General features: G+C 41.6%; 1 protein-coding gene across 1 annotated transcript; it reads left to right on the forward strand.

Annotated features, from left to right (window-relative positions):
* Window positions 1–139: 139 nt before the first annotated feature.
* tmem276b (transmembrane protein 276b) lies at window positions 140–11,060 on the forward strand. Its single transcript, XM_044029593.1, has 4 exons — window positions 140–858; window positions 4,301–4,414; window positions 6,910–7,047; window positions 10,202–11,060. The coding sequence occupies exons 1-4, from the start codon at window positions 459–461 to the stop codon at window positions 10,447–10,449; spliced, it is 900 nt and encodes a 299-aa protein (XP_043885528.1). The 5' UTR covers window positions 140–458; the 3' UTR covers window positions 10,450–11,060.
* Window positions 11,061–12,982: the final 1,922 nt, after the last annotated feature.

Raw genomic sequence — 12,982 nt, forward strand, 5'->3', positions numbered from 1 at the left:
CGTCCATGTTTCCCACTTCCCAAAGGTGACCGTCCAAGCATCACTAATGAGCAGTTCTCCATCACAGAGCACTTCATCCCCGCAGCAACCTGGAGGAGAGAGAGTGCAACTACACCTCCTCCTCCTCCTCCTCTCCATCCTCCCCCCTTCCTCACAGCGTTGGTCGCCTTCCATCCATCCTCCTCTCCTCTTCCTCTCCTCTCCTCTCCTTTCCTCTCCTCCGGTACCATAACAGATGGTGGGATCAACATTGCATCCAGCGGGTACCACAACAATAGCGCGCAGCCTCCAGTCCAGACAGCACTGGCCTTCCTGCACCGCGATGCTCCCAGTGCGGGACTGTGTGCGGCAGTGAGTGCCGTCGTGATTTATTTCACGCGGTACCGCCACCATCGCCACCATCACGGCCACGGAGGAAGCTTCTTGCGACTGTTCGGGCTCTCCATCGTGCGGGGAAGATGGCCGCTATGAAAATATTAACCAGCGCAGGGCTCTTCTTGGCGCTGTGCGCGCTCGGTTTGCTCACCATGGCGATTTGCACCGACTACTGGTACGAGACCGACGCCAGGCGACACCGGGAGAGGTGTAAAAACTATGCCAACAAGCGGAACGACCCGGGCTACATCTACATTTCCAACCACAACCTCCCCCTCCAGATGCCTCCTCTCAAGCGCCTGGAGAGCACAGGTAACGGCCCAGAGGCTGCTCCTCTCATCCGGGGGAAGCGGCACTTTGTGGCCGCGGCGTCTGCCATGGAGTCTCACTGCAGTCGGCAGTTTAACTCCACCATCTCCGGCCTGTGGAGGAAATGTCACCGGGAGGGATTCGACCTGGAGACCGAGGACCTTATTTACAAAGGTAAACAACAACATGGCTCTCTCTGTGTGTGTGTGTGTGTGTGTGCGCTCCACCAGGCCGTGATGCTGCTGTCACACCGACAGTCTGACACCAACAGTGGGGTGATGTGCAGGCCCCTGGCATCACGTGAACCTCTGCATGTCAATAACAGCCACGGAGGAACATCTACGTGCCATTTTCTAGTGTTGTGAATGTCGCTGTCCATGGTGCTGAGCCCCTCACACAGAACGCACGTCTCTCCTGTCTGTTCCTATGTGTTTTCTGTGTACTTAAAGACACAATATGTAACATCTCTGCTAGAGATACACGATACTGGTCTTTTTGCCGATATATCGGGAGTGCTTGGGCCGATAACTGATACAATACTGATGTGGTAAATGGTCTGTATTTATCTCCCATTCACACGCAAGGTGGGGTTAAGCGTCTACATTGGCATGTAGACTAGCGGAGCCGGGAATCGAACCCACAACCTTCGATTTGGGAGACGACCCGCTCTGCCACTGTGCTGCCATCGCTTAGGGCTGAACAGTTAAGCGAGATTTTATCGAAATCGCAATACAGTTGGAGACTCAATATTTGTTCAAGCCAAAATGTGTGTGAAAATATCATTTTTCATGAATTATTATTATTACATATCGACGGAAGAGAACGTCTTTGTTTCTCCCAGAGCTGCACACACATCACACATTAATCCATTTAAATATGTTTTTTGCAATGAAAGTGAGAATAACGATGTAAAAAAAAAAGACCATTCCCCTTGATATCGCAACCACATTTCCTGGCCAAAATAATCGCAATTAGATATTTATTATAAGTCGTTCCTACATTTTAAAGCCAATATCGTGCATCCCTAATCTCCACAGAAACAAGACTAATGGCGTGTGTACATTAACCGAAACGTCTCCATCACTGTTTAAATACATATATACGCCTTTTAATTCCATCGTCTGCTTTACCCATCTGTGCTATAACGTCTGAGAGAGAGTCGCGTTGATAGATCTTTGTCGTCCCATCATGCTCTGCTGCTCCCTGACATCATCACACTAGGACTTTTGTCATTGTTTTGCGTGAAAGACGTCCAGATAGTGTGCACTTCAGCCTACGATATCGTAAAAATTACGTTTGCAGCTTTTTTCTGGCTGGAAACTGTCGTAAAACAGCAAAGATAACACGGTGATCACATTCTTATGATATCATAAACTTCAGCCGGGGTATATTTTATTAGATAAGCCCTTTTGTTAAGTGGCTAAAATCATCCGTTTTTGCCTTGCCGTCCTTGCAAGCAGCCATATTTCCAGTGATAGTGAGTGTCCACATGCCAGGCTCGTTCACAGAAATAACAGCACGCTCAACAAAGCCGTCGCTGGCTATGTTTCAACAGCTCATACAACCAAAATTCTAATTTTGAATCATTGATATCTGTGGGGTAAAAAAAAGCCTCACTCATGCTACACAACAAACATGTCAAATCTTAGCTAAAAAGGCCTTATGATGGAAAACTGCACTCATTTTAACTGATGTCTTTGTATTTTATGTTGTGGTTTAACCGAACTGTGACTTTTGAGATGCTCTGGTGACGTCTCCTTCTTGAAAGAGACTTTCCTTGTTAAATAAAGATAAAATATAAGATAAAACAAGGAGAGCGCCATCATCGATGGGAGCATCACAAACCGCTATTGTGATTAGAGCTGTGGGAGAACACAAACAGTCGAGGAACCACCTCCAGGATATTACTGCACATTATCATCAACATGATCGCTTTCTAAGCATTAACTGGCAGTTAAGGGGAAACTTGACTCGTTTGCAGCTTTTACTGTCGTGAGAAGGTTTGAGGGCGATCTTTGTCGCCGTCTGAAATCCACTTAGGACACAAGCTGTCCCTGCTTTTTCACACTAAGGCCAAATTGGACCAGGTCCAGGTGAAAAAGAAATAATACTCCGGGAACTTTTGGATTGTCCCGGAGAGGATAAAGATCGTTGTTTCAGATTACTGCAATGTTTATCCTGCTTTTCCAAATGCAAAACAAATTTTTTTTTCAGTTAAAATCAAAGAAAACTGAAAAGCATAGATTTGTTGAATTAGGATTAGATTATCTCAGAGGGATTGCCAAGCACTAGCTTTATGGGCGAATAGTAAAACAGACCAATTACAGTTCGAATAAAAGCTCCATCACTTTAAAGTCAGCCACTGCTGTGTTTACTACTGCAAGGATTTGTCGATTAATCCATTTTTCAGCCTCTTAAATGTGAACATTTTCTGGTTCCTTTGCTCCATATGACAAAGAAAACATTAAAACTGAACCATTTTAGTTTGTGGACAAAACAAGACATCATTGTTTTGATGCTGGGATGTTGTGGGGAAACGTTTTTTGATGAAAAAAATCACTAGTTGCTGCTCTTTACTGCACTAAAGTTTAAGAGTTTGAGCCCTGGGACTTGTTACATGGCACGTGGTGAAGTGCATAATCTACTCACGCTTGAAATGAACGAGAATAAAAGACGTTTTTAAGGCGAAAGGTGCTAAATGGGTTAGTTGAATGTCCCAATGTCTCCAAATTGTGAACTTAATCTGTTTAATTTGTGTTGTCACGACTGCAGAGTTGGCGATCGGAGTGTTGTGACAGCAGGAAAACAGCAGTGTCTGCGTTCAAACCAATTCTGCTGCTGTGGTCAGATATAGCACTGGCTGTCGCTTTTGCTTTGTTTTGATGTGTTTTACTGCAGCGAGGCTGCGATGGCTCATCGATCAATCAATCAATCAATCAATCAATCAATCAGTGGACTGAGAGGGAGTCAAATGTCAGTGCTTTTGATAACTGATAAAGTTTTTCCACGCAGCTTAAAAGCCAAATATTTGCACTGACGCCTCCTCAAACTGATTTTGACTGATTTGGAATGGATTATATTTGTCTAAGAATATCCATTTGTCATAAATATGTCAGTCCTAGGCTTAAAATTCAAGTGTTATTAAGTGATATCAGGAAAAGTCATGACACATACCTTATAACGAAATTACTAATCTAAGACAATAGCTTGTCTTATTGCATGATGTTGATATAATATCGATATATAACTGTATATAAAATAATGCTTATTTTCCTTTCCGTATGGAATAAAATGCCCTGATTTCTGTAAGTAATTATGTAGAAATTCACTTTACATGAGAACAATATAGGTTCTATTTATGGCCTCGTCGTGGATTAATCCATATTGTTATATAATCCCTCTTAATAACAACGCACCATTGTTTGGGAACACGAGTTTATAAGGTCAACTCTGTCAATTAAAACCCGGCTTTTATGCGGCTTTGCTACTTTATGGATATTATTTCATAATCGCAAGTGGGTAAAAGGTGCAGGATGAAATTTTTCCTTGATTTTTATAATTACCTTTGATTTTAATCACCTTTATTTGTGTTTGTTTTGTTGTTTTATCTCTCCAGGAATCATTCAAAGGTGCACCCCGGTCAAATATCACTACTCTTCATCCATCCTACCACGGAATTTACCCGTCAACATCACCAAGACCATACGACAGGATGAGTGGCATGCACTGCGTAAGTCTGGACTCGTCTGTCTGTCTGTCTGTCTTTGTGGAGGACAACTGGGTTTGTTGATTTCTGACAATCTGTCTTTTTATTTGTATTTGTGTCATATTTTCATGTTACGTCAAAATGTGTCATTTTAATTCTCCAGTTTGAAAATGTGTCTTCTACACGAGCTCCCTTTGAAATTGAATTGACTCATTTGTATGGCAACATGGTGGAGAAGTGGCTATCATTGTTGTCTCACAACAAGAAGGTTGCTGGTTCAGATCCACAGGTCTGTCTGTGTGGAGTTTCCATTTGTGTGTGTGGGCTCTTCAGTTTCCTCCCACAGTCCAAAACCATGCAGAGGTTAATTGGACACTCATGTGTTAGAGTGGGACTGAATGATTTTTTTGTCCTCACGTTTCACCCAGTGTCAGATGGGATTGGCTCCAGCCTGCTGCCACCAGCATGTGGAGGATTGGAAAATGAATGAATGAATGAATGAATGAATGACTCATTTGTGATATCTGGCGTTCCTCAAGGCAGGATTTTGGGTCCCATCTCATCATCATTGAATGTGTTTCTTGTCGGTCACCACCTGGATCGGCTCCAGCCTGCTGCCACCAGCATGTGGAGGATTGGAAAATGAATGAATGAATGAATGAATGACTCATTTGTGATATCTGGCGTTCCTCAAGGCAGGATTTTGGGTCCCATCTCATCATCATTGAATGTGTTTCTGGCGGTCACCACCTGGATCGGCTCCAGCCTGCTGCCACCCGCATGTGGAGGATTGGAAAATGAATGAATGAATGAATGAATGAATGAATGAATGACTCATTTGTGATATCTGGCGTTCCTCAAGGCAGGATTTTGGGTCCCATCTCATCGTCATTGAATGTGTTTCTTGTCGGTCACCACCTCAGGTATTTTAATTCATGTCACCATTTCCCTGCGCTGTCATCAGTCCTTCAGCAGTTCATTAATTCTTAATTCTCACCACCTTCTGCCCATTATCCGCAAAGCTGTGAATTGTGTCAAAGATCGCACTAGTTGCTTTCAAGACGTGGCAGCAGCTTCTATCTTTTATGTCTGGACCCGTGACCACAGGTTATCGAGTAATCACCAGGAAGCTTATTTGAGGAAGGACATCTTTTAAATCTCTCCTTAAAGCGCTCTGCCTGTGTGACCTCTTTGATATCCGTGTTCAAAGAGAATTATTTGACCTTGGATTGCGTCAGACGTGATTTTCAGTTTAATATATGCGTACCTTTATCTTATGGTGTTTAGGTTTGTTATTTCATGGGCTTTGAATTCAGTGTTGATGTTCTGCTTTAAACGTGCTATGATACAGAAGTATTTGCTCTAAATTCTTACACATAATAGTATTAAGTATTAAAGTATCGTTCAGTGTGTAGGCTGTGGCCCACTGGTGGGCCTTATTGCAGCTTGGCCACAGGTGGGGGTATAAAAGCTCCTCCTCTTACCAATTCTTTGAAGCATATATTCTATTTTCCTGAATAAAAATGTATTTAAATATGTAAAGAAAGTGAAGATTTTAATAATATATGCATATGTTTATGTATGAACATAGCAGAGCTTATGATTTATGGCCTATCTCGGTTATCTTTTATGAATATTGAGATTATTCATGATGATTATTCATTTATAATAAGTATTGAATATTTTAATTTTGATGTTATTTATTTACGTTTTTAATTATATAAATTGCAATATGTATGTATGTATGTGTATATATATACATATATACATATGTGTGTGTGTGTATATATATATATATATATATATATATATGTGTGTGTATATATGTGTGTGTATATATATATATATGTATATATATATATATATATGTATATGTGTGTATATTTGAGTCAGGTGGACCAAATCAAACCAACAACTTTGGCCTGCTATAAAGATTCTTTATGTCTTAAATGTGCATTTTATGTATTTGTACTGAATGCCATTGGGGTTAGGATACTGTATTGTTGTAATTGAGCTGGCTTTTTTCTCTCTCTCTCAGCTATTCTGTTGCTTTTGTACAATTAATTTTTTTTTTCTTTTGCTTTTTTTCCGTGCTGTCTGGTGATAGAGGTGAGGTGAGGACACGAGGGGGAGGAGAAAAGGAATCAAAAGCAGAGTTTCTTGACGTATTTTTACCTACTGAACGTTATATTCATCCATTTTTAACGCTTTATCCTCACTATGAGGGTCACGGGGAGCTGGAGCATATCCCAGCATACTCACACTCACACCTACAGTCAATTTAAAGTCTCCAATCAACCCCATTTTACCCGGAGAAAACCCATGCACACACGGAGAGAATATACGGCACACATAAAGGCCCTCCAACTGGTTACCTTTTTGCTGTGAGGCAACAATGCTAGCCACTGCATGCCAACAACAAAAAAACAATATTTACATCTAGTTTCCTTACTCTCTACATTCATTATTCCGAACAGTTCCGTATTTCACTCCGCGACGTTTCCCATCTCTGCTTGCAGATCTAAGAAGGATGACGGCCGGCTTCGTGGGCATGGCTGTCTCCATCATCCTCTTTGGGTGGATCATCGGAGTGCTGGGCTGCTGCCAGCAGCATGACCTCATGCAATATGTAGCTGGGCTACTCTTTCTCATGGGAGGTACTGTGAGAGCACATATGTTCACATCCACACACACACATGTAGACACTAAATCCAATTATGTTCAATATCTGTGTTTATTTGGTGACAGCAGAGAGCATCCTCTGGTTAGCATGAGATACAAGATCAATGACGTCCAGTAACATGACTCCTGCCCGTAAGATGCACTCTACATGCTGGAATTTGCTCCCATCGATCCTTAAAAAGTCTTAAAAGGCCGAGTGGCGCTCGCAGTAACTTCTCACAGATCAGGGACGAACAAAACAATCACATGTTTCCACCCAGACACTTGTATGACACAATATGCCGTTCAAAGATTTCACTACGCGGCTGAATCTGATACCAGGGAATGTGTACGAGGCACGGGAAGTGTCTCAAACTTGGCACGAATGGAATTGAGGCAGCGTCCCACGGCGCGAAAACACAGACCTGTGTAATCAACCTGCCAACAAACAGCGGGTATTTCCCAGCTCTATTCTTAAATAAATAATTATCTAAACAAAACTGTCCTCATCAGATGATGTACAGTATATAAAAGAGATAGACAACAGTGACCTTTAAAGTTTGAGGCATTATCCATTTATATTCATGAAAGTCTTCATCCACACGCCAAACCCCCCAAAATGACTCTAAACACTGTAGTTCATATGCCAGGCCTGTACGTGGCGCTCTAACGCTGTATAATGCGTGTATACCTTTTTCTTTTTTAAATAAGTATTTGAATAAATATACATTAAAATGTATACAATTATGGAATTAGATTTTTGTTTTTAAGAAGCAAATAAAATATCGATTTAATCATTCAAAGATATTGGATTTTGTTGTTTTAAAATACACTTCCGACCATGGGTGGGGCCTTAGGAAGCGGCCTGCTGATTGGCTACTGAGTTTTGGAGCTTGAGGCGCTGTGGGTCTTAATTGTGCGTAGCTAACGTTTGTCAGATTATAAACGTTAAATACAATTATTTCCAAGTCCGTTGGAAAAACTCAGTAGCCAATCAGCAGACAGCTTCCCAAGGCCCCGCCCATGGAGTACTTTCAAACAATAACATATTTTCTAATCTTTCTAATTCCATGTACAATCAGAGAAACCGAGACAGAATGAAGAACGCCAGAGCGACGCAGGAAAGAAAATAAAAGTTATCAAATGACCAAACAATCTCCAAACAGAGAAAACATCATTGTTTTCCTAAGAGTAACATATTATGGGCTGCCCACATGAAAGCGTTTAGAGATTTTCTCACTCTGGAAGTGGTTTTCAAAAAATAGTGTCCGTGTGGGCAGTTTTTGTGTGGACACTAAAAGTGTTACTGTCATCCCAATTCAAAAAAAGAGAGAGTGTAGAGCGTCGATGCCAAACTTCCTTAAACACATTATTATGTTATAACCTGAGTTACACTGTGTTCATACTGTACACATACGTAACTCCCCGTTTTATTTTTATAAACACTGAACCTGTATATATAAGACTGTATTGTATATATATTTAATTATTATATATGGGAAATATCCACAAATAATGTGCATGAGAGGGATCTTGGCCTTTTTAATTCCATTTCCTGGAGAAAAGTATTCACAGATATCAGGGCCGGCCCAAGCTTGTATATGGCCCTGAGATGAATTTGATTTGGGGGCCCCTCCCACCACCTAATCGTCTCCTGTGCTTGATTATTGTTGATACAAATGTAACACTATATATTGCATGAATTATATTATAGCTGTGGGGTTTTCTCCAAACCAGTGTCACTCTGTTTGCGTCGTGTGCAAACGTTAACTACAAAATAAAACACAATGTAGATACATAAATCCACGTATCGTAAGATATTTAGACCTGTCCACAACTTCCTCTCTGCTCTCACCCGTCTATATTTTAAAGCATCTCCACTGCAAACCCTTTGGTTTTCTCCTGTGGTTGAGACGTTTTTGAGAGCAGTACTGGCAGTGGTTCCTAACCCTGGTCCTCAGGGGACATAGATGTTGCCCAAGCTCTGCGTCAGGAGGCCTGATAAAGACCTGTTCATCTGGATCAGGTGTGTTGGAGCGGGGCAGTGTTTAGGGCTGGGCGATATACCGGTAGTAAGAGTTATACAGGTATATTTTTGAAAGAGATACGTAGTTGAGACAATATTGGCACACCAGTATGTTTATATATTATTTTCATGTTGCCTTGCGAACACTATTTAATAAAGCCGACCGCTTCTCTCTGAGCCTACAAGCCTAGTTCAGCTGCTCAATCACGCACCTTACATGTACGTACTACGTAGTGTTCTCCCACCCACGCTACGCATCACAGCAGACATTTGAACGAAAACGTGGCGGACACGGAGCAGGTGGAGGGTGAGCAGAATAAGAAAAAGAATAATGGCGCTGTTATTTTCCTCAATAAAATGTTTACTTACATTTTTCTTAACCACCTTCGTTACTACAAAATAAAAGTTGTAATGCCTGTCGCTAGTTTTTAGCGGCACCAGCTGTTAGCCGCAGATTTCGGCTCCAAGTGGACTTAAAACACACCAGTGGCTCGTTGTTTACCATGTGCGACACCGAGGCTCTGGTCTCCGGCTTTCTGGTCTCCTGTCTCCGGGTTTCTGTTGTAAACTCTGGACGCCGGGTTGCAGCGGTCAGCTGAGCGGCCAACCGGTGAGCTAGCGAGCTAACCCGTTCTGTTCAAAATATCGTTACAATATCGGCATTCGAAACAAAAAATATCGCGATGTCAGATTTGGTCCATATCGCCCAGCCCGAGCAGTGTTCCCCGAGGACCAGGGTTGGGAAACACTGTAAAGTTTTGGTTTGACAACCGCTGTGTCAGGACTGTAAGCTGTGCTGTAACGTTACGCCAAAATCCCAGTGGAAGACGTTGTAAACATTACAGATATAACAACAGAAACAGAAACAGAATGAACCGAGGAAAGAAAGGGACATGATGTCTGTTTGTTTACGTTTAGGTTTTGTGCCGATTCCGTGTGAATATTTAGCATTTTTACGGACACTTTTTTGAATTTTTAAAAAAGCTACATGCGACAAATCTACTGACTTACGAGAAGGAAATATATGGGACAAAAAGAAATCAAGGGACATTTAGAATGATAAAAAATGTGTTCACTAGTAACTTTATAGGAAAGTGTAAACATGAATGCTTCTGTCCACACAGGAACATGCTGCATCATCTCCCTGTGCACGTGTGTAGCTGGAATCAACTTCGAGCTGTCCCGCTACCCCCGCTACATGTACGGCCTCCCCGAGGACATTAGCCATGGCTATGGCTGGTCCATGTTTTGTGCCTGGGGGGGCCTCGGGCTCACACTGCTGGCTGGCTTCCTGTGCACCCTGGCCCCGTCCCTGAGCACGCCCACCCGCACGACGTCCCACAAACCGAGGCAGGAGAACGGCACCGTGTGACAGGACTGAGGCGATGTGAAGCACCGAACACAGGAAACACACACACACACACACACACACCCACACAAACACACACGCCCCTTCCAACGTCGACGTGCAACTCTGAGACGGTTCACCCTCTCACGCCGCCCTCAACATCGCCCGTCCCTCTTCAGTGTTTTCAGTGTGCCTGCGTCGTGACCGAAGGAGCGGAGGGATGACGAACTTCATGCACCCACAGTCTCGATTAAAAAAAAAAGATAAAAAAATCCCGAGAGGAAGTTCCAAGAACAATAAGAGCGACACCTGCGTGACATGTGACTGAGGCGTGGCTCTCACAGCACAAATAAGACTTTTGGGTTTTTGTTCTTTGGGTTCTAATTTTTAACATGTTGACTTTTTGGCGATTGATAGGTGACTGTTTACGCTAAAGAAAAAAAAAAAAAACGTCTTAAAATGGTGCTCACTTTACTGCACACACACACACACACACACACACCAGCTCACTTACGCCTGGTGAATGATGTGTGAACTCCTCCGAAGCAGAACCGCCAGACTTCCTGTTAGCATTCCTCTTTCTGTTGCGTGATGTGTGCAGTGTTATATGTGTATATATATACATATATATATATGATAAAAAAAAAAACGAACAAGAAGAAAATCAGGCGTTTAGTGCCCATCGCGTGTCGTAAAACATACAGATATCATGAGCATGAGCGCGAGCGCCCGCGGGGGCGAAAGAGCACAAAATGATACGTGAACAAATGTGTGTAGATTGCAGATCGCTGACGTGTAAAATAGATTTTTTTTGGGGTGAGAATGTTTTTGTATCCCGTTTGTGTCGAGGTGAAGGCGACTGGGAGCACAGCGAGGACGAAGCGCGTCGAGTCACTTGCGGACGGCTGAATCACAGAGCGACAAGGAGAGCAAAGACGCGGGAAAACAGAGCGAGGAGGAAGTGTTCCCTCGCAACGCCACTCAGCTGTTTTTGCGTAACGACGGAGGAAAAATGAACCCGCTTCGGAAAAGAAAGCACAAGCTGTGTCCCTCATTCTCATCGACACTGACTCCTATTGTATTTCATTTATTTTAACTGAAGCAATGCACAAAAAACATCGTTATTATTATTTAAAACCAGTGAAAGATGCTTTATTCATTATTGAGCTCAACACTAACATCACACCGTGGTAGAAGACTATTTTAGTGACGACTGAATGGGACGTCAGTGTACTTTTGTTTTCTTTACCCATGGTTTTACAGCAGTGGTCCTCAAAGTAACTGCCTGAGAAAATACTGAGCTCTTCATTTATTTATATATATATGTATATGTATGTGTGTGTATATATGTATTTATGTATATATATATATATACATATAAATATATATATATTTATATATGTACATATATACACAGTAGTAGTATTTCTGATATATATATAAATATAAATATATATATATATATACACATATATATATATATATACACATATATATACATATATGTATATATATATGTATATATATATATATATATATATATATATATATATATATATGTGTATATATATATGTGTATATATATACACACACACACACACACACACACACAGAAGAGTATTTCTGATTTTCCTCCAAGTACCATCAGACGAAGCTCACGTACCACTGCTGGTACACGCTCCACAGTTGGAGAACCATGGGCTTAGAAAGCACAACAAGTAAAGCAGGGGTGTCCAACTCATTATAATTCAGGGGCCACATACAGAGCAATTTGAGCTCAGGTTTGGCTGGACCAGCAAAACAATAGCATAAAAACAAGAAAGTGTTCCAATTTTTTAGTTTTAAGTAATTATTAAGTATCTTTTTTTACAAAACAGGTGTGAATTACAACTTCTTACAGATCACAGTGGATCTACAATGGCACAAAACATTTAGTTACAGGTATCTGTAATTAGAAATGTTCACAAATTCATCCTGCGGGCCGGATTGAACCCTCCGCTGGGCCGGATTTGGCCCTGCAGGCCGTATGTTTGACACCCCTGCAGTAAAGCAGCCTTTAAAGGCGTGTTTCATAATGACGTTCAGGGCACAATGATGTGACGGAAGAAGAGTTCTTTCATGAGAAAAGCACAAAAGAGCCACTGAATAAAAATGGAAAAACTTTAAATGAAAAATTTAAATTTAGTTGCATCTGTGGCACAAGTATATTCTGTCGTATGTGATGGGAACATGGAGGTTATTGTGGGATTAAAAGTTGCAATCCAGTGTTGAAAATCCCCCCAAAAAACTCACCATGTACTCATTTTGTGTGAGAGGGAAATCAAAAAAAATGCCTTCTTTTTAAAGTGTTAGACAACAAAATGAGTACAAAATAAAGTCAATACTTTGGATTTATCCACACATTACCACGCTCCTTCAGGTGAGTCGTGAGCTCAAACAATACACGACATGGAAGTTGTGACACATTCCCTCGTGACACTTTTAAATACGCCTTCAGTTCATACTTTTCTTTTGTTTTTTTTAATCTGGGGATGAGTCACGAGGTTTTATTCAAAAT

This window comes from Solea senegalensis, linkage group LG7 (assembly GCF_019176455.1).
Source record: "Solea senegalensis isolate Sse05_10M linkage group LG7, IFAPA_SoseM_1, whole genome shotgun sequence".
NCBI lineage: Eukaryota > Metazoa > Chordata > Actinopteri > Pleuronectiformes > Soleidae > Solea > Solea senegalensis.